This window comes from Arachis hypogaea, chromosome 13 (assembly GCF_003086295.3).
Source record: "Arachis hypogaea cultivar Tifrunner chromosome 13, arahy.Tifrunner.gnm2.J5K5, whole genome shotgun sequence".
Classification (NCBI taxonomy): Eukaryota; Viridiplantae; Streptophyta; class Magnoliopsida; order Fabales; family Fabaceae; genus Arachis; species Arachis hypogaea.
Window position 1 is genome coordinate 142,666,181 of NC_092048.1, and position 21,751 is coordinate 142,687,931.

Here is a 21,751-nt window from a genome sequence, read left to right on the forward strand (position 1 = left end):
AGAAAATCACGTAAATGAAGAAGGAGAACGAGAAGGCAAGAAACAAAAGAAAAGAAGAAGAAGAAGAGGAAGAGGAAGAAGAACGTGCAGCAAGAAGAAGAAGGTGCAATGAAAACGTGCCGTAACAGTATGTGGAGGAACTAACGTCAACGACGAAGAACAAACCAGTGAGAAAGGAGGAGAAAAGAACGATCGAAAAAGAAGGAGAAGAAGAAGGGATGTAGCGCGTGTAAGGAACGTAGCACTTGCAGCGAATTTTGGGGATTAGAGTTTAATTGGCTTGTAATACTTACAAGCCCTAATCGCTTGTACGCAGAGTTTTTCCCTTTTTTTTTGTCTCTCTAACATTACCAATTTGAATCGGATGTAATTCAATTCTAGAAATGAACTACTAATAAAAAATCATAAAATTTAAAAGAATATAAAATAATCAAATCAAATCACAATAATTTGAATTAGATTGGATAAAAAAAAAATTTAAATTGATATAATGTAATTATGTAAATTATAACTTTTTTTTTGTTTTCCACAATATTTTTAATGTGATATATTAAGAATTAATCTGTCGTAAATTAAAGCTCTATATAAAAATTATTATTGGCTAATAAATTATAATAAATTATCATATGCAAAATTTAACATGCAAATTATAACTATTTGAATTAAATTAGATATATTAAAGAATTAAATTAAATTGACATAATTCAAATTAAAATAAATTATATCTATTTTAATTGTCAAATAGTATCATCTTATAACTATAAACAAGATACGTATTTTATTTATGTTATAATTAAATTATATGTATATTTATTTTATTGTTAGTGCAAATGAGATAAATAAAATAAAAAATATAAATAATTTAAAAAATATATAATTATAAATATAGTATTTAATTTATTAATTTAAAATAAAATCCTTAAAATTTTTGCGTTAGACTTAAAGAAATGTGTTAAATAAACCTCTAAAAATTGCAATAATAAAAGATGAATGATAATATTATAAGCTACAAATCTTTATGGATAATTCTGGCATGTTAATTTTCTGACAACTTATATGATATTTTCTTTTTCACTTATTCAGTCTTTTTCAAAAATTTTTTAGATTTGTTTAATATTTTATTTTCTAGAAAAATGTATGAATTTATTATAAAACTTTTTCAGAGATTTATATATGGAGAATGGATCATCTAATTTTTTTAATTTTTTTTAATTATTTAGTAAAATGTGACCTCTTATCTTATATTCTTTAAGTAAGACAAAATATTATAAAAACTATTAAATAATAAAAAATCACATTTTATTAAACAATTTAAATTTTTTAAAAAAAACCACTTCCATCCCATTATATATATGTGCCATATTTCCAAACAAAAGATATTAATTATATTTAAATTTAATCATATTATACGCATAAAAAATTAATAATTAATCAATTATTATATATAAAAAAATATATTTTACATCTTATAAAAATATTATTATATTATTATAAATAAGATTGTCTATTGCATATTTGATTATTCAGATAATTGATAATTTAACGAAAAATATGTGTAAATCAATATATATGTATAAATATAGATAAATATATATTTTTATAGTATTTTTTGTGTCTACACATAAAAAAAAGAAATAAATAGAAAAAATAAAAAAACTAAATTAATTGGCTTAATTTATATTTAGGCAAATGAAATGATGAAGATTATTTTTAAGCTAAAGTCATTCCTCCAAATTTAAAGCAGTATTTTTAGTCATAAAATCAGTTATGTAATTAGATATTTTTTAAATTAAGGTGATGTAAGTCTTTTAATTTTAATTCAGAGATTCTTGAATCTTTTTTATTAATTTTTTTTTAGAATAATATCCTCAATCTTCTTCTTATACACCATAAAAAACATCTAAACAATTAGTCTCACAAAAAATTATCATAAAAATGACATTTTTAAATAAAAATTAAACACTTTAAAATAATATAAAATTCAACCAGAAAAATATATACTTTTTTAAATTTTTCAGAACAACCTTTCATTCAACACTTATCCAAATTGTTAATAAGATAACTAAAATCTACTGATCCACTAGGAGAATTTTGACTAAGATCACAGTTTACTTTAACTTTGAATTTTAATATGTAAATAACACCCTTGAAAGAAGAATGTTGACGCCATGAAATAGCAATTTTGAATAGCAATAGAAGACAAGTCGTTGCTAGAGTTTGTTGTTCCACTTGCGATTTTATAGGCAGAAAAAATATTGCGATTTTAGAAAAAAAGGATGTCCTCTGACGTCAAAATTTGGGAACCTGGGTTTGCTTGCTTTCTCGGTTTGCTCACCTTCACAGCCCCCACCAAACCTTTCCCTTTCTCACTCTTTCCATTCAATTTCAGTTATTTATTGTTTTCTTTATCATTTATCCAACTTGCTTTCCTCAATCCTTTGATTTTTCTCTCTTTCTGTGTGTGTCTGACACACCCCATTTCCAATAACAAGAAAACAAATTCGGCGTTTTTTAGCATTCCGAGGTCATTCGGTTATTTCCTCATCCATAAGAATTAAGGATTTGCTCTCTGTATTCTCATTCTCTGTCCTCCAAGGAAAGAGGGCTGAACTGTGAAGGAGAGAGATAGAAAGAGGCTTCTTCTCAACCAGATATGGGTTCTGTAGATGATGATTCGTCGCTTGTGGAACAGGGTCTTCTTCAGGTTCTTCCTTTCTCTTCTCTTTTCCCCCAAAATACCACGTATTCTGGCTAAACATGGGAACTTGAAGTTGTATCATTAATTTTTTAGGTTTCTTAACGGATCATTTAGCTTGTAAATGGAGTTTGACCTGGCCTAGATTCTCAAAAAAAAAAAAAGGTGTTTTTATCTTTAAATTTTTGTTGTTGAGGTTTGTTTTAAGGAAATTTGAGATTGTGAGTGCAAAAGAGTTAATGAGGATCCTGGTTGCTTTTAATATTTTTTGATGTTGATTGTTAAATCTTCGGATTGGCTTTGCTGAAAATCCCTTCTCTGTTTATTAGTGTTCATTTTGATCGGTGTGATGAGTTGACCTGCTTTACATTCCAGATCTAAAATATCGATATACTTCATGTTTGTGAAGAGGAATTAAGGATAAGAAATTAAGAACTATTAAAGAAAACCAGAAGTACTATGTTTTCTTTTGTCTGCAGTTTGGTAGTATCCAAAACAGTGCTTAGGTCACGTCACTATATCTTTCTTTTTTCCTTTTTGTCGGTGAGTGCTGTACTAGAAAGTGGTTTTATGTTGTGACTTTTTGAGGTTATAACTTCTAACTGTTTATTTCATATCTGAAGGATGAAGAGAGCAGAAGATACACTGGAGATGGCTCAGTTGACTTTAAAGGGAGGCGTGTACTTAAGGAGAATACTGGCAATTGGAGAGCTTGCCCATTTATCCTAGGTAAACATTTTTTTTCCCATTTATTTTCTTATGCATTACATAATCTATTTTGTTCATTGCATATCTATGTAATATGGATTACAGGCAACGAGTGCTGTGAACGTTTGGCTTACTATGGCATTGCAACAAATCTTGTTACCTACCTTACCACCAAACTACATGAAGGAAATGTCTCTGCTGCAAGAAATGTCACCACCTGGCAAGGCACTTGTTATCTTACACCTCTCATTGGAGCTGTTCTGGCTGATGCTTATTGGGGAAGATACTGGACAATTGCTGGTTTCTCCATGATTTACTTCATTGTAATTACAAACCAATATAGCTTTGTTCTCTTTAATCAATTAATATTCCACCTACAGATGTCTTGATATACTGCTGAACCTTCCGAACTTCTTAGATAGCTGAAGCAAATGCATACATGCATTATGCCAATATTGCAATGCATAAGCATAATTGAGGCATATGCATTTTACAGTTTTTTTTTTTTTTGTTACATAATGAAATTTGTAATTGTGATGTGATGTCATTGGATTACATCCAGGTCTTGTTTCTATGTGAAATATGAATCCTTTTTAGACATGTTTTAGTAAATGATTGGAAAACGGTGAAGGATAACAAAGTTTGTGGAAATTATTCCCCTTCTATACGGTAAAAAGGATTCCACTTTAACACTGTTTAACACTGACTGTAGTGCTTAAGTTCATCATTCATCCTTGCTTTCAGGAAGCTATAGGTAACAGGAAATATGGTGTTTATATCGACCTTTTGGTATTCTTTGGCATAATTTGTTTTCCTTGGATGAGTTGCTTCTACATGCTTCCTTGTTCAATTATCATTGCATGTTGTAATCTCTTATCTTTCTTTCATGCAGGGGATGTGTACATTGACTCTCTCTGCTTCTGTCCCAGCATTGAAGCCTGCTGAGTGTGTGGGTTCGATATGCCCTTCAGCTACTCCTGCCCAATATGCTGTGTTCTTCTTTGGTCTCTACATGATTGCACTTGGGACTGGTGGAATAAAACCATGTGTATCTTCTTTTGGGGCAGATCAGTTTGATGATACTGATTCCCAAGAAAGGATTAAAAAGGGATCCTTTTTCAACTGGTTTTACTTTTCTATCAACATTGGTGCCCTCGTATCAAGCAGTTTAATCGTGTGGATTCAAGAAAATAGAGGCTGGGGACTTGGATTTGGCATTCCTGCATTATTTATGGGTTTAGCTATTGGAAGCTTCTTTATCGGCACACCCCTCTACAGGTTTCAAAAGCCAGGAGGAAGCCCTATTACAAGAATGTGCCAGGTTGTGGTAGCATCATTCCAGAAAAGGAATTTGGCTGTCCCCGAGGATAGTAGTCTGCTGTATGAGACACCTGAGAAGACCTCTGCAATTGAAGGAAGTCGGAAGCTGGGGCATAGCGATGAACTGAGGTAATTGACTGATTTGACTTGGTATTTCCGTTCTAGTGCTATAAACATAACACAGAAAAATAGGGAAAAAAAATACATTATTGCACATGGTAACTTTCTAAAGTTCTTGTTAAATATAGTTTGTCTTTTTGCCAAATTAAAATTGTTAATGGTAGTTTGAAACATTAGGACTGATCAATATAGAAATAAAAGTTGTAACGAGAGGTTCTCACTGGCAAGTACCTTAAGATGGCACACCAGATAAGGCCTGACAGGATATGATAAATAATGTTATACGGCTATACATGGTGTCTGGAGTGCATGACAGACTGCAAATTGCTATCTGCTTTCATCAGATGGTTAGCCATGACTCTCTTGACGGAATATGAACTGTGGTTGCTGTAAATGTAAAATTGTGGATTATCTAATTTTTCGTTATTTTCTGTATGAATTTATGTGAGGATTTTGTTTAATTGTTTACATAGGTAAATATGGTAAATTAGAGTCCAGTTAGCATATTATGTGGAGCAAAACCTATCATTTAAATTACTTTATATTAATGGGTTATATATCTGGCTTGGCTAAGTGGAATCCAGTGATGTTGTTCTGACTGAGCTGTATGAGAAGCCATTGACTATGATCTACTTAAGGCATCTGTAGTGAATTACTGGGATGTTCATCTTACATTGATTAGAGTTTTTCTATTTTGCGTTTCAGCTTTGTCAAATTAAGTCAACACTTAAATGAAACTCTTCAACTTAATTCATTTACCTCTCTTGACCATATGCCTACCGTTCTGCCCTCTAAAATGTCATTCTCTTGTTTAAATGAAGGTGCCTTGATAGAGCTGCTGTAGTGTCTGAGGCTGAGAGCAAAACTGGCAACTATTCTAATCCATGGAGACTTTGCACTGTGACACAGGTGGAAGAACTGAAAATCTTGATCCGCATGTTCCCAGTTTGGGCTACTGGAATCATTTTTGCAGCCGTTTATGCCCAGATGTCAACATTGTTTGTGGAACAAGGAACAATGATGGACACCACTATTGGCTCCTTCAGCATTCCTCCAGCTTCCCTCTCAACTTTTGACGTCATTAGCGTCATTTTCTGGGTCCCAGTCTATGACAGGGTAATCGTTCCCATTGCAAGGAAATTTACAGGCAAGGAAAGGGGCTTTACAGAGTTGCAAAGAATGGGAATTGGCCTTTTCATTTCAATCCTGTGCATGTCAGCAGCAGCCGTGGTGGAGATTGTGCGTCTGCAGCTTGCAAAAGAGCTTGACCTTGTTGATAAACCTGTTGCTGTACCCCTCAGTATATTCTGGCAAATCCCTCAGTATTTCTTGTTGGGTGCAGCTGAGGTATTCACCTTTGTAGGGCAGCTAGAGTTCTTCTATGATCAATCTCCGGATGCCATGCGCAGTTTATGCAGCGCACTCTCACTCTTGACTACTTCATTAGGAAATTATTTGAGCTCCTTCATTCTTACTGTAGTCACTTACTTAACTACGCAAGGCGGAAAGCCCGGTTGGATTCCAAATAACTTGAATGAAGGTCATCTTGATAACTTCTTCTGGCTCTTAGCTGGACTTAGCTTGTTAAACATGTTAGTGTACATAGTTGCGGCCAAAAGGTACAAGCAGAAGAAGGCTACTTAAAGATTTCCCAGACATTTCATCTGGAGTTGGAGCATCTTCTGATGTTTGTTTCTGTCACTGCTGTGGTTGTTTTTTATGTACACTTCTTAGTTCTTCCACTAATAGCTGGAAATTTGTATACCTAGTAGGGCAAACATTGCTTACTAGTTACTACAATGCTTAGGTGAAATTGTATTCAGTTGATGTCAACTTCCTCTGCATGTTAAAGCTGTGTAATATAGTGAAGGTGGTTCAACCTTTTTAGTGTTTCATCAATCTGGCATTTGCAGTGTTTGGCTATGGCTAATGTGTGTTCATAGCGAGAAGCCAAGGAGATTGAACTACAACCCTACAAGCACAAGAGTAGATGTAGATGTTACCTAACATAACACACTTGTGGGTAAAGAGAAATGTTTGTGACAGCTTTTTACGTGGGACATGGTCATAAATGAGACCAACATGATGTTTCATGTGCCACCAACTAGCCATGCATAATGCATATTATCAGAGCTAGTTGTTTACTTAGTATTTTTGTTTTTCAATTAAAATATAACGCTGAGAATAAATGGGAATAATCAAACATAATCGGTGATGTGAAAGGGGTTAATAATCGTGAATACAATCAATACATGTTAATACAAATTAGGAACAGAACACACCTAACCATGTGTATGGCGTTGTTGATCTCTTAAGGTCCCATGTAACCATGTGTTCACGCTGAAATCATATCTCGTGTTGAGGCTATACAATCTTTTTCAGAGAAAGATTGTCTTTTTCACCTTAAAATTTTTTTGTTCAACAATAATTTATTTTCATTCCGTTTAGAATTACAACTTTACAAGTTAATCCCTATCTTTATTTAAAATATATAAATTTAGTACATTTGCGAATCCTGTCTGTTAGTTAATAAATAATGGAGATGATAATATAGAATAAATTAGAGGTTGGTGTGTTTATCCAACTATGGAGGTCAACTACAAAGACATCAGAGGGTCAGATTAGTGAAACTGAAATCAGACGGTCAGTTTTCGAGTGAAATCGGAGCCTCATTTTGTGGTTGCAAGGGACATGCGTGCAACAATCGGATGCTCAGAATTTTAATATAACGTGAATAAATTATTATTTTTCAGAATTATTACTTTAGTAATTGCAAAAAAAAAAAAGAAGAATGAATTTGATATAATAGTGAGAAAATTGAATGATTGTATAATACTCCTATCCTTTAATGAAGAGGCATAAGCTATAAATTTTCTTAGTTTGTTAGTCACACCCTGAGATTTTGCGCTTTACTGTTGCTACTTGCTTCTTTATCAAAGAAAGGTCGGCGTCTCATTCACATTTAACCACGTGACACCATTTCATTTTTTATATACTTTTCTCAATTATCACTATTATCAGATATAATTACACCTTTTATTTTTTTCATTTTTGGTTGGTACTTTGTATTCGTTCGTTTTTATCAATATATTATTATTATTATTATTATTGTAAAGGAATATTTTATTCTTATAAATATTACACATTCTTGTACTCATTTCAATATTTCATAATCCCTTTCATTCTCCAATTTTCTGTGACGAAAACAAAACAGAGGGTTCTGTTCTGAAACAACAAACCGTTGACATGGGTTCCTTTGAGGAAACGGGTTCCTCTGGGAGTATGGGTTCTTTTGATGATGCAGCACTAATCGAAGAAGGACCTCTTCTTCAGGTTCCTCTCTCTGTCTCTCTCTCAAACTTCATATCTTTTTGCCTTGTCTATGATGTTAGTTGCTACTTTGGCTTTTTTGTTTTTCCGATAACAACAAACACAACTATGGTAACCCTAATCATGATAAGAAGTAATTATGGATTGAAAAGGAGGGTAAAAAACAAGGAAATTGAAACTTGCTGTGGGGGAGGAGAATCCTAAATATTTGTGATTTGATGGCTGATTAAGGGAGTCTCTTTTGAAAACTTGTTTGCTCACAATTTACCTAATCTGGTTTTTACCCCTGCATATGCCCTCTTTCTGGTTTCTGAATATTACTTGTGGTTATTCACGGCAAAACAAAATTATCCTTAGTGTGTGGACTCACCTCAAGATAGAATAAGGATTTTTGGGGTCCAGTGGATTTCAAATAGTAGATAGTTTAGGGAGGAAAAAAAAATCTTTCAATTATTATTACAGGAAAACATGTAAATTGTTTCTGATTGTTATTGCTCCCGTTTGATTGTCTTTTTCTATTTTTCCAAAATTGGATTTTTTTTTTAATATGTGACATGATTGTTTATTTTATTCCGAAGGATCCATTGGAGAGGCAATATACAGGAGATGGCACAGTTGACTATGAAGGCAACCCAGTTCCTAAGGAGAATACTGGCGGGTGGAGAGCATGTGCATTTATCCTTGGTAAGCTTTTACATTACCCTTATGTAACAACTAATCTATCATCTATTTTGTTTATAACATTTTTATCTAATATAAATCACAGGAAATGAGTGCTGTGAACGTTTGGCTTTCTTTGGTATTTTAACAAATCTTGTTACCTATCTTACCAACAAACTACATCAAGGAAATGCCTCTGCTGCAAAAAATGTTACCATCTGGCAAGGCACTTGTTATCTTACAACTCTGATTGGAGCTGTTCTAGCAGATACATATTGGGGAAGATATTGGACAATTGGTGTTTTTTCCACTATTTATTTCTTGGTAATAGGATGAAACAGCTTTCTTCTTCTAGTCATATATCCATTTTGAAACTTTCTTCTCTTCACAGACATTATTAAACGAGTTCATTCTTATGATAAGTTTCTTCTTCTCTAGTACTAGTAGTACTTCCGTGGCTTTGACGGAAGATTAGTATTGTTGGCATGTTATTCTCGCTATATTCTGATTTCGACATGCTATAAATTATACAAAAATACATGTTATCATCTTCGTTGCTAGTAGAAAGCATGATGATTGTTTAACAGGGATCTGGAGCAAAATTGGTGAATAGAAGATAGTAATTTTCAGTGTGTTGAATAATTCAAGTTTTCATAAATGGATTTTATCTATGAAAGATATATCCTTGCATAAGAATTGTAAGTGCAGTCAAGGCATGTGCACTGCACAGTATTTTGCACAAGTAAATTTGTAATGTGTATAGGATGATATTAGGTGATTTCTAGGTGCTCTTTTTCGGCTCTTTGCATTGAGTGCGAATTCTCCTATGTCATTGTACATGGTTAGGAAAAGGTGAAAGATGTGGAAGAAAGACAAATATTATGCCCTCAAAGAAACTTCAAAAACAAGGATCAGAATATCAGTTTTAGGTGCATTGCGATCTAAACTTTTTCATTCTTTTAAACTGCTTTTACTTCAAATCTAGGTTTCTCACCATGGAAGAACATCGCTTTAATCCCACTTTAGAATAGGGGAATTCCACATTGAGCACAGAATATACTCTCAAATGTTTCACACTGGAAAAAGTTATAAGTTTTATTATTAGGAAAAAATCAGTTCTTATATCATATTGTTATAAATCAGTTCTTTGTTATTATGTCTTTTTACTACGGCTTTGCATGTTGCTGTTAATTGTCTTTTCATATTTGTAATATGTGAATGGTTGTTTCATGCAGGGGCTGTGTATATTGACTCTTTCTGCATCAGTTCCTGCTTTGAAGCCTCCTGAATGCTTGGGTTCTCATTGTCCTCCAGCTACTCCTGCACAATATTTTGTGTTCTACTTTGGTCTCTATGTGGTTGCCCTTGGAACTGGAGGTGTAAAAACATGTGTGTCATCTTTTGGGGCAGATCAGTTTGATGATACTGATCCTAAGGAAAGAATTACTAAAGCATCCTTTTTCAACTGGTATTACTTTTCTATTTACCTAGGTGCTCTTGCGTCAAGCACCTTCATTGTGTGGATTCAAGACAATGCAGGATGGGCTCTTGGTTTTGGCATTCCCGCTTTATTTATGGGAGTATCGATTGTAAGCTTCTTTTTAGGCACACCAATCTATAGGTTTCTAAAACCAGGGGGGAGCCCCATTAAAAGAATTTGCCAGGTTTTGGTAGCATCTGCCCGAAAGCAGGAGTTGGCTGTCCCCGAGGATAGCAGTCTCCTGTATGAGACAGCAGACAAGAAATCTGCTATCGAAGGGAGCCGCAAACTGGAGCATAGTGATGACATGAGGTGATTTTTATATACCTTTGAGTTCTCCTGTCGGAGTTAATAGCTTTTTTCATTGTCACAGCATTGGGGCTAGTTTTGACTTTTCTCCAGCTGTTACTTCTTCATAGGCAACATTTTTTGTGAAAAATATCCTGGAGTTGCAATTTACTCACTGAATATTACGTAAAATCTTTAAACCCATAACAAGTTAAGTCTTTTGTTATCTCTCATTAACCGAAATAAATAGTGTAACCCTGATGTGGCATGTTAAGTGTCTGTGTACTGTCAACTCAAGCTATATGCAGGTTATATTTCTCATGCACACCCCTGCCCCTGTACTTCTGCCATGTTCTTTAGGTAGGAATTTTCAAACGCTATGCCCCTTAAGCTGATTATGCAAAATTTTCCTTTTTATTTTACTCCTTCAAATTGATGTCACTGTTTTGTCCCCTAGATGCATGATTAGAAGGAGGAATTTGGAGTGAAAGAAGGTAAGGATTAATTTCTCATTTAAATGTTAGAGTAGTACAAGAAGAAAAAATGAACGGATATCAGAATGTTACGTGATAATCTTTCACTTCACCATTAACTCGGATGAGAATTAGCGGCATGTGTTAAGGAGCTAAGACCGTTAGTCTATATTAATATTTGGTTTTTTTGGACTATCTGAACCATCTTTCTTGAAAGTTGTTGTGTATAGCTCATGTAGTATTGTTATCACCGATACTTTTGCTGTGAAGATTTGCTGCATCCTGCAGATAGGCATCAACTTGGGAATTGTGATACAAATTCAGCATCAAATTGGAATTTTAACCCTAGCAAAATATTGTTTTTGATGTAGTACTACAAGATGTTAAGCCCATAATTGATACTGCAATCTAAACATTGTAGAAAAATAAATGTATATGCTGAAGAAAAATAAAATAGACAGACCAAGCATTTTCTTCTAATTAGTCCTTCCCAAATTCTATTTGTCCTTTATGTACTGCAGATTCCTTAGTTGATCCTTTTGCTAAATCATTCCAGACAGTGTACCTTTTACCAGGCTCTATGTGTTGATTATTTGTGCAATATCAGCCGTAATGATAGGTTTTTCAGGTAAGGGTTTGCTACCTTCCTATCTTTCTTTTGCTGTATGCTACCTCCCTGATGGCTTCTGTGATCTGTCCCTTGTTTGCAGTTGAGAAATGAATGGGGGTTCAAGTGTCCTATCTAAAAAGCTTCATGGCTGAGGGGCACATGGCTAGGCAGGTGCAGTTACCTGTCCTGAGGAATTAAATGTCCAAGTAGACACTTACAATGCAACATCAGGGGTTACCAATTAATCTCCTAAAAGAAAATATAAAGGAATCATTAGTTTGCTATGCACATAATAAATTCAGAGACTAAATAAATCAAGGACTTAAGTTTTTTATTTACTTACTGCTTCCTTCATTGCTAGAACTGCTTTGCTATCACAACTATCCTCAATGTATGGCAGATATAAAAACTTGAACAATGTCATACCTAACCTACCCCATGTAGGCTAATGGAAGGTTTCATTTTCTTTCTTGCTTTTCGTTTACCTTGTTTTTTTAATCTTGTCGGTTGACAGTTTTGTATGTTAACATTTTTCTTTTCCTTTTAAAATTTTTATTGCATCAGAAAATTGTATGCTAAAATTTGAAGATTGTGACATTCTTTTTGAGTAACTTCTGATCAAGAATATGCAATTGATAATGGCTCAAGTGTTCCAAGCTGCTTTAGAATTCTTCCTTTTTACCCTTTTTATTTTTCACAGGCCAATTAACTTCAGAACAGGTTTTCCTGCTCAGCACCTTCTATAACTCCAATTGATTTTTGTTTTGAATACAATGTAGGGGCCTCGATAAAGCAGCTATAGTGTCTGATGCTGAGAGCAAAATTGATTATTTTCCTGATCCATGGAGACTCTGCACTGTGACACAAGTTGAGGAACTGAAGATCTTGCTCCGCATGTTCCCAATTTGGGCTTCAGGAATCATTTTTGCTGCTGTCTATGCCCAGATGGCAACCTTGTTTGTGGAACAAGGAACGATGATGAACACAACTATCGGTTCCTTCAAGATGCCTCCAGCTTCCCTCTCATGTTTTGATGTGATAAGTGTTGTTGTGTGGGTCCCCATCTATGACAAGATACTTGTTCCACTTGCCAAGAAAATTAACGGCACGGAGAGGGGAATTTCTGTGTTTTATAGAATGGGAATTGGCCTTCTTATTTCGGTTGCATGCATGTCGGCCGCAGCTGTGGTGGAGATCATGCGTCTGCAGCGTGCGAGAGAGCTCGACCTTATTGACAAACATGTTGCTGTACCCATTAGTGTGCTCTGGCAAATACCTCAATACTTCTTATTGGGTGCATCCGAGGTATTCATGTTCGCCGGACAGGTTGAGTTCTTCTACGATCAATCTCCGGATGCTATGCGGTCTTTATGCACAGCACTGCCACTTGTGAGTTTTGCACTGGGGAACTACTTGAGCTCTTTCATTCTTACCGTGGTAATTCACTTTACGACACAAGGCGGAAAACCAGGATGGATACCGGATAACTTGAACGAAGGTCATCTTGATTACTTTTTCTGGCTTTTAGCTGGACTTAGTTTCTTAAATTTGTTGGTGTACATTGTCACTGCCAAAAAGTACAAGAAGAAGAAGGCTATTGCTATTTTTTAAGGCCTTCAGGCATATCTATCTAGGGTGGAAGCATGTTATGACATTTCATTTTTTTTTTCTTTTGGTGATTATTCTTTATGTGAGAACGAGCTCAGAAGCACAGCCTAAATCATCTAATATATTATTCTTTATTATTAAAGTTTAAGGGACAGAACATCTTTTAGTTAATAATATCTTTTACATAGTGCTAAAACTATGTGGACCACTGGTAACGGTTTAAATTTTACAGGATAGTTATTTAATCATGCATAGTTGTTTTCACAATTATGATAGGTTAAGGTCGTTACTCGTATGCCAAGGGACATAGAGACTGTTGATAAGCGTGCTATACCTTCAAATTATAGATTCTCCTAACGTCAATTAATTTAAAAGCTGCACTCAACCCATGAGTTATGAGAATGGTGGACCTAACAGTTTGCCTACCATTCTTTGTAGGATTGTAGGTTACAAAAGTAAAGTAAAATGATGATAGTGACAATGAGGAGCTTTCATACGACACGAAAAATGTATCAATCATCCATGTGGCCATTGGATAAGAAACGATGATGATGTCTTTAAATTCATCAACGGCTGGTTTTGATTATTAGTCACCGATTACTTGAAGCATGGGTCAAGCCCTGTAAAAAATAGACATTTTATGGTTGGTCCTAAACTATGAAGAACTTAGTTCTATGTTCAGAAATTGTGGAATTTATTTATGGTGGATCAAAAGCTATAAATGATTCATCAAGATAGCAATGAGATTACAATTTTATCAAGTAGAACTTCCCTCTCCTTGGGAGGAGTTTGAGAATAGTCTTAAGCGATGGCTCTCTGTTTAAGCAGTTATTGACCTTTGTTTTCTTGTTTTTTGTTTTGCTTATTTAAGTCACTAAAAAAAAAACCTATAAATGATTCGTTGGTCGAGGGTACGTGCCTATGATATATCATTAAACGAATTACGGATCAACTAATATAAGTCAACGACAAAAATAGGTAGCTAGAATAACTAGATTCTCCGCACTTGAGTCATATATGTTTGGCTCTGGTGTGTTTACTGTTTAGCCATTAGAGAACAAGAAATGGAACATTTGGAGGAATCCATAACACTTTTGGAAGATGGTCTTTTGCAGGTTCATGCCTACTTAGTTACCAACCATTATATATATATATATATATATATATATATATCTTGCCCTATGTCATTTGCATATCATAATTCATATTGCATCAAGTAGTGAGTAAGGTTCAGAAAACATATTAACGTGAAAAAACTTGCACATATTAGCATTCATCATATCAAACATGGTACGTGCACATATGATATTTGAAATATGTAGAAGCTACAGGAGCCATGCTTGCTCTCCATTTCACTTCCATGTTCATTAATTAAAGTTAATTTTGCAGAATGAAGACTCTATTCACACTGGAGATGGGACAGTGAACATCAAGGGAGAGGTTGCCATCAAGAGCGAAGGCGGGACATGGAAAGCATGCCCCTTTGTTCTAGGTGATCATTTATGAAAACTTGTGTTGCTCTCACTGTTTTACATACATGGTGCTTTTTTATACTTATTTTTTTCCATGTACCAACCACATTTATCTTTGTATATATGGTTCTATAATTTATGCAGGTACTTTCTTCTGCGAACGGTTGGCCTATTATGGAATTGCCAGTAATCTTGTCACCTATCTAACAACCAGACTTCATGAAGGGCCTGTTTCTGCAGCAAGAAATGTTACCACCTTTCAGGGAACATGCTACCTTACACCTCTGCTTGGATCCTTCCTTGCTGATGCATACTGGGGAAGATATTGGACAATTCTTGTGTTCTATGGAATTTATCTCTTTGTAAACTCAACTAAGCCTTATTATCATGGCCTAATATCATTGCCTATATGTGTCATTATATTATTTTTTTTCTTTAGTTAGTTGATTATTGAGGTTTTTTTTTACAGGGAATCTGCACATTGACCCTTTCAGCAATCTTTTCAGCTCAAAGTGCTGTATTCTTCCTTGGAATCTATTTGATTGCAGTAGGGACTGGTGGGATCAAGCCATGTATATGGCCCTTTGGAGCAGACCAGTTTGATGATACAGATCATAAGGAAAGAGCAAGTAAAGCATTATTCTTCAATTGGAACTACTTCACTAGCAACATTGGTGCACTCATAGCAACCACCATATTGGTATGGACCGAAGAAAATATAGGATGGGGACTTGGATATGGAATTGCAGCGTCGTTTATTGGCATTGGAATGATAGTGTTCTTTCTCGGTACACGTACCTACCGGTTTCTTAGGCCAGGGGGAAGTCCTATTACAAGAATCTGCCAAGTGGTTGTTGCTTCTTTACATAAGAGGAAATTGGAGGTACCTCAAGATACCTCTCTCCTCTATGAAACTGTGGCAGAGAATTCATCTGTTGAAGGAAGTCTTAAACTCGAGCATACCAATGGATTGAGGCATGTCAAAGCTTCAAATATCCTTTATTTAACACTGAATTGAACTGTTCTTATGTTCATCTGAATAATCATTGATAGTACTACTTATGCCTCTTCGAAATTGTGTTACATCCTACAGTGCTAAGCTTTGCTTTTGTCTTCAGGTGCCTTGACAAAGCTGCAGTGAAATCAGATATAGAAAAAGGGAGTGAGGAAGTAACTAAACCTTGGAGGCTTTGCACTGTGACACAGGTGGAAGAGCTGAAGATTCTAATCCGCATGATTCCAATCTGGGCAACAGGAATCATCTTCAGTTCTGTCTATGCTCAAATGTCCTCGCTGTTCATTGAACAAGGGAAAATGATGGACAGGACTATTGGTTCTTTCACAATTCCCGCGGCATCTCTTTCAACTTTTAATATAGTTGGTGTCATCATTTGGGTTCTCATCTATGATAGAGTGATTGTTAAAGTTGCAAGACACTTCACTGGCAATGCAAGAGGCTTCACAGTGTTGCAGAGAATGGGAATTGGCCTGTTTCTCTCCATGACTTGCATGTCAGCTGCAGCTATATTAGAGAGCAAGAGATTACAAATAGCAAGAGAACATGGATTGGTAGATGAAGATGTTTCTATTCCACTTAGCATACTGTGGCAAATACCTCAGTATTTTTTGCTAGGTGCTGCAGAGGTGTTCAACTTTATAGGACAGCATGAGTTCTTCTATGAGGAAGCGCCAGATAGGATGCGAAGTTTCTGCAGCGCATTGGCGCTTCTGACGAATTCACTGGGAAATTACCTGAGTTCTTTTGTTGTCACAATTGTTGCTAGACTCACAAGAAAGGATGGAAGTCATGGATGGCTACCAGATAATTTGAATGAGGGCCATCTTGATTACTTTTTCTGGCTTCTAGCTGCACTTAGTTTCTTAAATATGTTGGTTTACATTGTCTATGCTAGAATGTACAAACAGAAGACATATTGCAGGAACCTTTCTCAAAGGCTTAATTAATTTCTGTCTGGTAGAATTCTAAAGAGATGTTCTGATCCTAGTCTTAGAAGAGCTGTTTGAGATTTTGGTCACTAATTCAAGAACTAGTAAGAAGTGAACCACTGTACTCACTACAAGAGAATGAAACGGAATGAGAGGATCTTGTATCCCCACTGCTGAATTTGTTGTTATTGTCTAGGTTGTCAAAATCGTGAGTCTAAGTAAACTCGTGGAGCTGATCTAGACTCGACTCGCGAGTTAACTCGTAGACTCGTACGAGTTTACCTGTTATGAAGTTTATATACATATAATACATAATGTATATTTACTCAATTCTAGTCCTTCAAAATTAATAATATCAATCTTAAAACACATAATAAATTAAAGGTTTAATTACTCTATTGGTCCCTATAGTTTCGCGAAATTTTCAATTAGGTTCCTATACTTTTTTTCTTTTTAATTGGGTCCCTGCATCAATTTTTTTTTCAATTAGGTCCCTCTTAGTAGTAATTGGCTTAATTGTATAGGGACCTAACTAAAAAAAAATTGGTGCAAGGACTCAAATAAAAGGAAAAAAAGTATAGGAACTCAATTGAAAAAAAAATTGGTGCAGGGATCCAATTAAAAGGAAAAAAAATATAAGGACCTAATTAAAAATTTCGTAAAACTATAGGAACCAACAGAATAATTAAACCTAAATTAAAATAATAGCATACATTATAACAAATACTTTAAAATACACATTCAAATCCTCTATAATTATTCCTATACAAATACAATATAGAACACACAAAATTAAAAATTCTAAATCTGTAATACTAAATTTTTAATTGAACATTGAACAATATCAAATAATTAAATTAACTCTAATCAAAATAATTAATTACTAATCAGACATGAAGGGATGAACCATTTGGCCATCTAACATAAACCATAAGCAATAGGCTAAAATTAGAAGCAATAAAATTTAAAAAGTAAAAAAAAAAAAACTAAATCAAGAAGCAAAGGCGGAAAGAAACGACAAAAGACATACAAAAAATAGAGGATACAAAAGAAAAGAAGGGTCAAAGTCCCAGCAACAGCAGATTGAAGACAATTGCTGCAAACAGCAGTGGTGAGGGTGCAGCAGCAGTACAAAACGACGGACAAATAGTCATGGATTTCACGACGGTGCAAACCAGAGTAGAGATAGGACTGTAGGAGAAGAAGTCGAACTCGTGAATGGTGGTAGCACGATAGAGTTGCAGATAGTGGAGATGTGAAGAAATACAAAGCAGAGGGCAACATAGGTAAAATTCACAAAGATAATGACGCAAATCAGAACAGAGGTAGCAGACGCAGGCAAACAACGGCAGCTCGATGGGGAACGGCAACTGCGGCAGATGAGTGAGTTGTGAGTGAGTTTTCTTTCATTATTTGGGAATATTATTGTAACTCTAATAAAAAAAAGTGTTTTTTTTCAAAATGACGTTTTTTTTAGCAAAAATGAAGAAAACACACTCACTAACTCGGTCTTAGACTCACGAATTTGTCTGAGTTTGACCGAGTCTAGCCTTCTCAAGATAGAGTCTATGCCCGAGTCAACTCGATTCCATATCTAAACTCGTATGAATTTACGAGTTAACTCGAAAATTTGACAACAATTTGTTGTTATCAGGTTGAATCTAACTTAGGTTTCAAGTAGTCATCCCATAGCCAGTTCCCTAAACATTTTCCTGGATTGCTTTTAGTTTATCATCAATACGTTTAATTCATAAATTTATGTTACATTCGTCTCACTGCAGTCTATATTTCGATACACACTGAAATGCAGAGTAACCTCCATTCATTCTTTCTTTTCTTTCTTTACACTGGCTTGATAGTATACAAGGTCCCCACTTGCGGTATTGAACTTTCGACATATCCCCAAGAATGTCCTCGTCTTTATGAAATAAAGTTACAATACCATTATACTCATATTTCAAGTCTCATATTACTAGGATCCTTGTGTGCTTAACTTTATTATATTTGGTTCAAAGGCAGTGTATGCATTGATGGCTGGGTTACTAGATTAAGTATATCATTCTGAGACTTGAACTGTGTTATAAGGGCATTAAATAATAAAAGGCTCGTCGAAACACTATTTTAAAAAATAATAATACTAAAACCGGATTTTGGCTGAATTCCACATAGGGACATCTAATAATTTGGTGATTAACCGAAACAAGAACTTTGATCAAAATCACTTACGCCAAGCATATGATGACACTGAAAAACTTGCACAAGATTTTTCATAACTCTTAATTTTAGTGTAATAATCAAAACATGGATCAAAATTTAAAGTATATCTTCATTACAATGGATGGGCTTTCGAAACCACATTGCCATTTTAATTGCTATGAAAGCAATTGAAGGCTAAATTCTACTATCCGCAGCCAATATAAAAAATTACTCTTGTGAAGCCTATATTTTGATATTGAAATAATCTGGGTCAAAGTGATGCAACCGAACATAACCGTCTTCACCTCCGCTTGAAAAACTACAAAACACACGATATATCAGATGCCCATTAAAATAAATGAAAGAAACAATTCAAAAGTAATCCGGAACCATGTATCACACTATACATGAAGGATAGCAAGTTAAAACAATTTACTAAACACTGATGAAACAAAAATATTAACTACTCCCCCATTATCAAAACAAGTTACTTTGTAGGTGCATTGAAAAATTCATATATAATTGTCTAAATACGTTAATTTTTCAAAAATACACTTATTTTGAGGGAGTAACTTGAAATATATGAATATTTTAAAAAAAAAAAAAAGCAACAGACTACCTACATCCATTCTTACAAATCCAATGCTACATATTATATGAAATCAAGTTTGAGTTGTTCACCTGAACAATTGCTACATGCATTTGAAGGAACTTCACTTGGATAAAACGGTCATAATATCTAAGAATGTTGCACTTACAAACTAACCTATTACAATGCAATAGAGGTATATAATCCAAGCCAACAGTAAATTTTAATATATGCTACCAAATGTTGAGGCTTACATATTATATATCATTTATCAAGTCATCATATATATATGGCATTAGAATAAGATTAGAAATGCCAACAATATTTAAATAGCGTAATGCTAGGCTTCAACACTATCACCATTATACGAATGATGATATTTCGCATATACGCACTATAGATATCTAAACCAATTCCCACGGTTGGGTACATGTATTAAGTAATCATATTACATTCTATATATCACGAATCATTTTCAACAATTAACCATTAAAATGGTAAGGGTAATATAATCATGGCCATAGTTTTCAACATTGGAAGTGCTAACTAGCATAACTAAGTTGTGGTAAAGTTCCAATAACGAAAGAATACTAGCATTCCATGAATCCATGTTGCAACATGAAAATTTGAAACGGGAAGGGGAGGGGAAGGAAGAACAGCGGTCATACCTTTTCCCATCAGGGTTAAAGGCTAATGCATTAATTGGTCCAAAATGCCCTTTAACACCACCAATTTCTTCTTGAAGAATCTAGGTAAACAGAAAAGGAATACATCATACAAATAATAAGCAGGATAATTGGATAATCATGCAGCTCAGGTCATTATGGAACTGAAACAGACAATAAGAGAGAGAACTAAATATACCTTATCAAAGAATTTGGCTTCAAATTTCCCAGCTCTATGATCAGTAGTTGTAACAGCTGATGCATCCTGACCACCTCCAATTACCACCTTTAAGATACAGAGGACAAAATATTTAGAAGACCATATAAGTAGCTCCCAAGCAAAATCAATTGGAATGGGAGATAGAATACATACATGATCAAGAAGAGGTGACATTGCAACTGCATTCACTGGGCGTTCAGTCACATAAGTTTTGATAAGTGTCAACGTTCTTGTATCCCAGAGCTAAACACACGGGTAAATGATGTTAGGTGATAAAAAAATAATATCTAGTGCAGATTAAAAAACAGCAATCAGTATTAACGAGGATAGAAAATAAGAACAAAGATTTAAAATGTTGAATACCTTGGCAGACTTGTCGAGGGAGCCAGTGAGAAAATGTGAACCATCAACAGATCTGACAAGTGATGTTATCGTCTTCTTATGTCCGGATTCCTTATCCGACTCTTTGAGCAGTTTTCCAGTCTAAAAAGTTCAGAAAACAATTTGGGTTCAAAAACATAATCAATAACCAATTTCTCCTCTTCTAGACAAAACCCTAAAGTACTCTAAATCAAGCACAATACAACAAAATCCATAACAACAAATTAAAGATCCATGCATAAACCAATCACAAGAAGCACCATAATCAGTTGGCTAATTTACTTTACCTCAGAATCCCAAATGCGAATAATGGCATCTTCTCCGCCGCTAATAATGGTCTTATTCAACGGTCCCCATAGAGCTCTGTTGATCCTTCCCTGAGGCCCCTTAAGAACAAGCAAAGACTCCGCAGTCTCTGGAAACAAAAATTAAAAGAAAAAAAAAATCAGATCACAAGACATCACCAAAACTAATTAGACCAAACCTTCCAAAACCCCTAATTAGGCAAAACAAAGAGCACAGAAACTCACGATCGGAGATGTCCCTGGCAATGCGCTTGACATGAAGAGCGGATGTGAGCTCCATGAAGGGGTCGGTGGTGATGACGGCGAGCTTGTCACCGACGGAGAAGTCAACGGACCTGGCCGGGGAATCGAAGTTGAATGTAAAGAGCTGCTGGCCGGTCTGAACATTCCAGAGCTTGGCGGTCTGGTCAGCGCTGCCTGTAATAAGACGCGTGGAGTCACGTGAAACGTCGCAGCACCAGACGGCGCCGTTGTGGCCACGGTAGGTTCCCAATCTCTCTCCGTTATCGGCGAACCAGACGGTGGGATTGTGGTCCTTGGCGCAAGAGAAGAGGAGGTCGCCGTCCCTATTATATTTTAGGAAAGTCAATGGCCTCTCGTGGCCCTTCATCAAAATCGGCCTCATCTTGTGTTGTGAGCTTCTGTAACTGTTTTTCGCTTCTGGCGACCTCTTCCTCTGTTAGG

The 21,751-nt window shown here is 35.1% G+C and overlaps 4 protein-coding genes across 12 annotated transcripts; 3 read left to right on the forward strand and 1 right to left on the reverse strand.

Annotated features, from left to right (window-relative positions):
* The first annotated feature begins 2,091 nt into the window (after positions 1-2,091).
* LOC112792461 (protein NRT1/ PTR FAMILY 8.3) lies at positions 2,092-6,742 on the forward strand. The gene is made up of 5 exons (XM_025835710.3): positions 2,092-2,704; positions 3,319-3,424; positions 3,509-3,726; positions 4,296-4,852; positions 5,665-6,742. The coding sequence occupies exons 1-5, from the start codon at positions 2,654-2,656 to the stop codon at positions 6,485-6,487; spliced, it is 1,755 nt and encodes a 584-aa protein (XP_025691495.1). The 5' UTR covers positions 2,092-2,653; the 3' UTR covers positions 6,488-6,742.
* Positions 6,743-7,739: 997 nt separating this feature from the next.
* LOC112792459 (protein NRT1/ PTR FAMILY 8.3) lies at positions 7,740-13,434 on the forward strand. Of its 8 annotated transcripts, none has more exons than XR_011870086.1 (7): positions 7,740-8,176; positions 8,752-8,857; positions 8,940-9,157; positions 10,069-10,625; positions 11,631-11,702; positions 11,785-12,139; positions 12,464-13,434. XR_011870086.1 is itself a non-coding variant. In XM_025835708.3 (6 exons), exons 1-6 carry the CDS (start codon positions 8,090-8,092, stop codon positions 11,786-11,788), a joined length of 1,044 nt encoding a protein of 347 aa, XP_025691493.1. In that variant the 5' UTR covers positions 7,740-8,089; the 3' UTR covers positions 11,789-12,168. The 8 variants fall into 8 exon arrangements, 3 of the variants coding, with proteins under 3 accessions (XP_025691493.1, XP_025691494.1, XP_025691491.1); XR_003197429.3 differs by having other exon boundaries at positions 11,785-11,855; XR_003197431.3 differs by having other exon boundaries at positions 11,650-11,702; positions 11,785-11,855.
* A 777-nt stretch (positions 13,435-14,211) lies between these two features.
* LOC112792462 (protein NRT1/ PTR FAMILY 8.3-like) lies at positions 14,212-16,881 on the forward strand. Of its 2 annotated transcripts, none has more exons than XM_025835711.3 (5): positions 14,212-14,407; positions 14,682-14,784; positions 14,909-15,126; positions 15,234-15,739; positions 15,883-16,881. In XM_025835711.3, the coding sequence occupies exons 1-5, from the start codon at positions 14,357-14,359 to the stop codon at positions 16,727-16,729; spliced, it is 1,725 nt and encodes a 574-aa protein (XP_025691496.1). In that variant the 5' UTR covers positions 14,212-14,356; the 3' UTR covers positions 16,730-16,881. The 2 variants fall into 2 exon arrangements, with proteins under 2 accessions (XP_025691496.1, XP_025691498.1); XM_025835713.3 differs by lacking the exon at positions 14,212-14,407 and adding an exon at positions 14,480-14,582.
* Positions 16,882-18,950: 2,069 nt separating this feature from the next.
* On the reverse strand, positions 18,951-21,692 carry LOC112792464 (eukaryotic translation initiation factor 3 subunit I). The gene is made up of 7 exons (XM_025835717.2): positions 21,293-21,692; positions 21,050-21,177; positions 20,745-20,864; positions 20,535-20,624; positions 20,361-20,447; positions 20,165-20,244; positions 18,951-19,226 (listed from the first exon to the last, which is right to left on the reverse strand). Exons 1-7 carry the CDS (start codon positions 21,690-21,692, stop codon positions 19,151-19,153), a joined length of 981 nt encoding a protein of 326 aa, XP_025691502.1. The 3' UTR covers positions 18,951-19,150.
* Between the last annotated feature and the right edge of the window lie 59 nt (positions 21,693-21,751).

Coding starts and splice junctions, on each gene's coding strand:
- LOC112792461 (XM_025835710.3), top strand. CDS start 2,654: ATGGGTTCTGTAGATGATGATTCGTCGCTTGTGGAACAGGGTCTTCTT. Junction 2,705..3,318: donor TGGAACAGGGTCTTCTTCAG/GTTCTTCCTTTC, acceptor TCATATCTGAAG/GATGAAGAGAGCAGAAGATA. Junction 3,425..3,508: donor AGCTTGCCCATTTATCCTAG/GTAAACATTTTT, acceptor TATGGATTACAG/GCAACGAGTGCTGTGAACGT.
- LOC112792459 (XM_025835706.3), top strand. CDS start 8,090: ATGGGTTCCTTTGAGGAAACGGGTTCCTCTGGGAGTATGGGTTCTTTT. Junction 9,158..10,068: donor TTTCCACTATTTATTTCTTG/GTAATAGGATGA, acceptor TGTTTCATGCAG/GGGCTGTGTATATTGACTCT. Junction 10,626..12,463: donor GAGCATAGTGATGACATGAG/GTGATTTTTATA, acceptor AATACAATGTAG/GGGCCTCGATAAAGCAGCTA.
- LOC112792462 (XM_025835711.3), top strand. CDS start 14,357: ATGGAACATTTGGAGGAATCCATAACACTTTTGGAAGATGGTCTTTTG. Junction 14,408..14,681: donor TGGAAGATGGTCTTTTGCAG/GTTCATGCCTAC, acceptor TTAATTTTGCAG/AATGAAGACTCTATTCACAC. Junction 15,740..15,882: donor GAGCATACCAATGGATTGAG/GCATGTCAAAGC, acceptor TTTTGTCTTCAG/GTGCCTTGACAAAGCTGCAG.
- LOC112792464 (XM_025835717.2), bottom strand. CDS start 21,692: ATGAGGCCGATTTTGATGAAGGGCCACGAGAGGCCATTGACTTTCCTA. Junction 20,865..21,049: donor TTCGCATTTGGGATTCTGAG/GTAAAGTAAATT, acceptor TGAACTTTTTAG/ACTGGAAAACTGCTCAAAGA. Junction 19,227..20,164: donor TTTAACCCTGATGGGAAAAG/GTATGACCGCTG, acceptor TGTGTTTTGTAG/TTTTTCAAGCGGAGGTGAAG.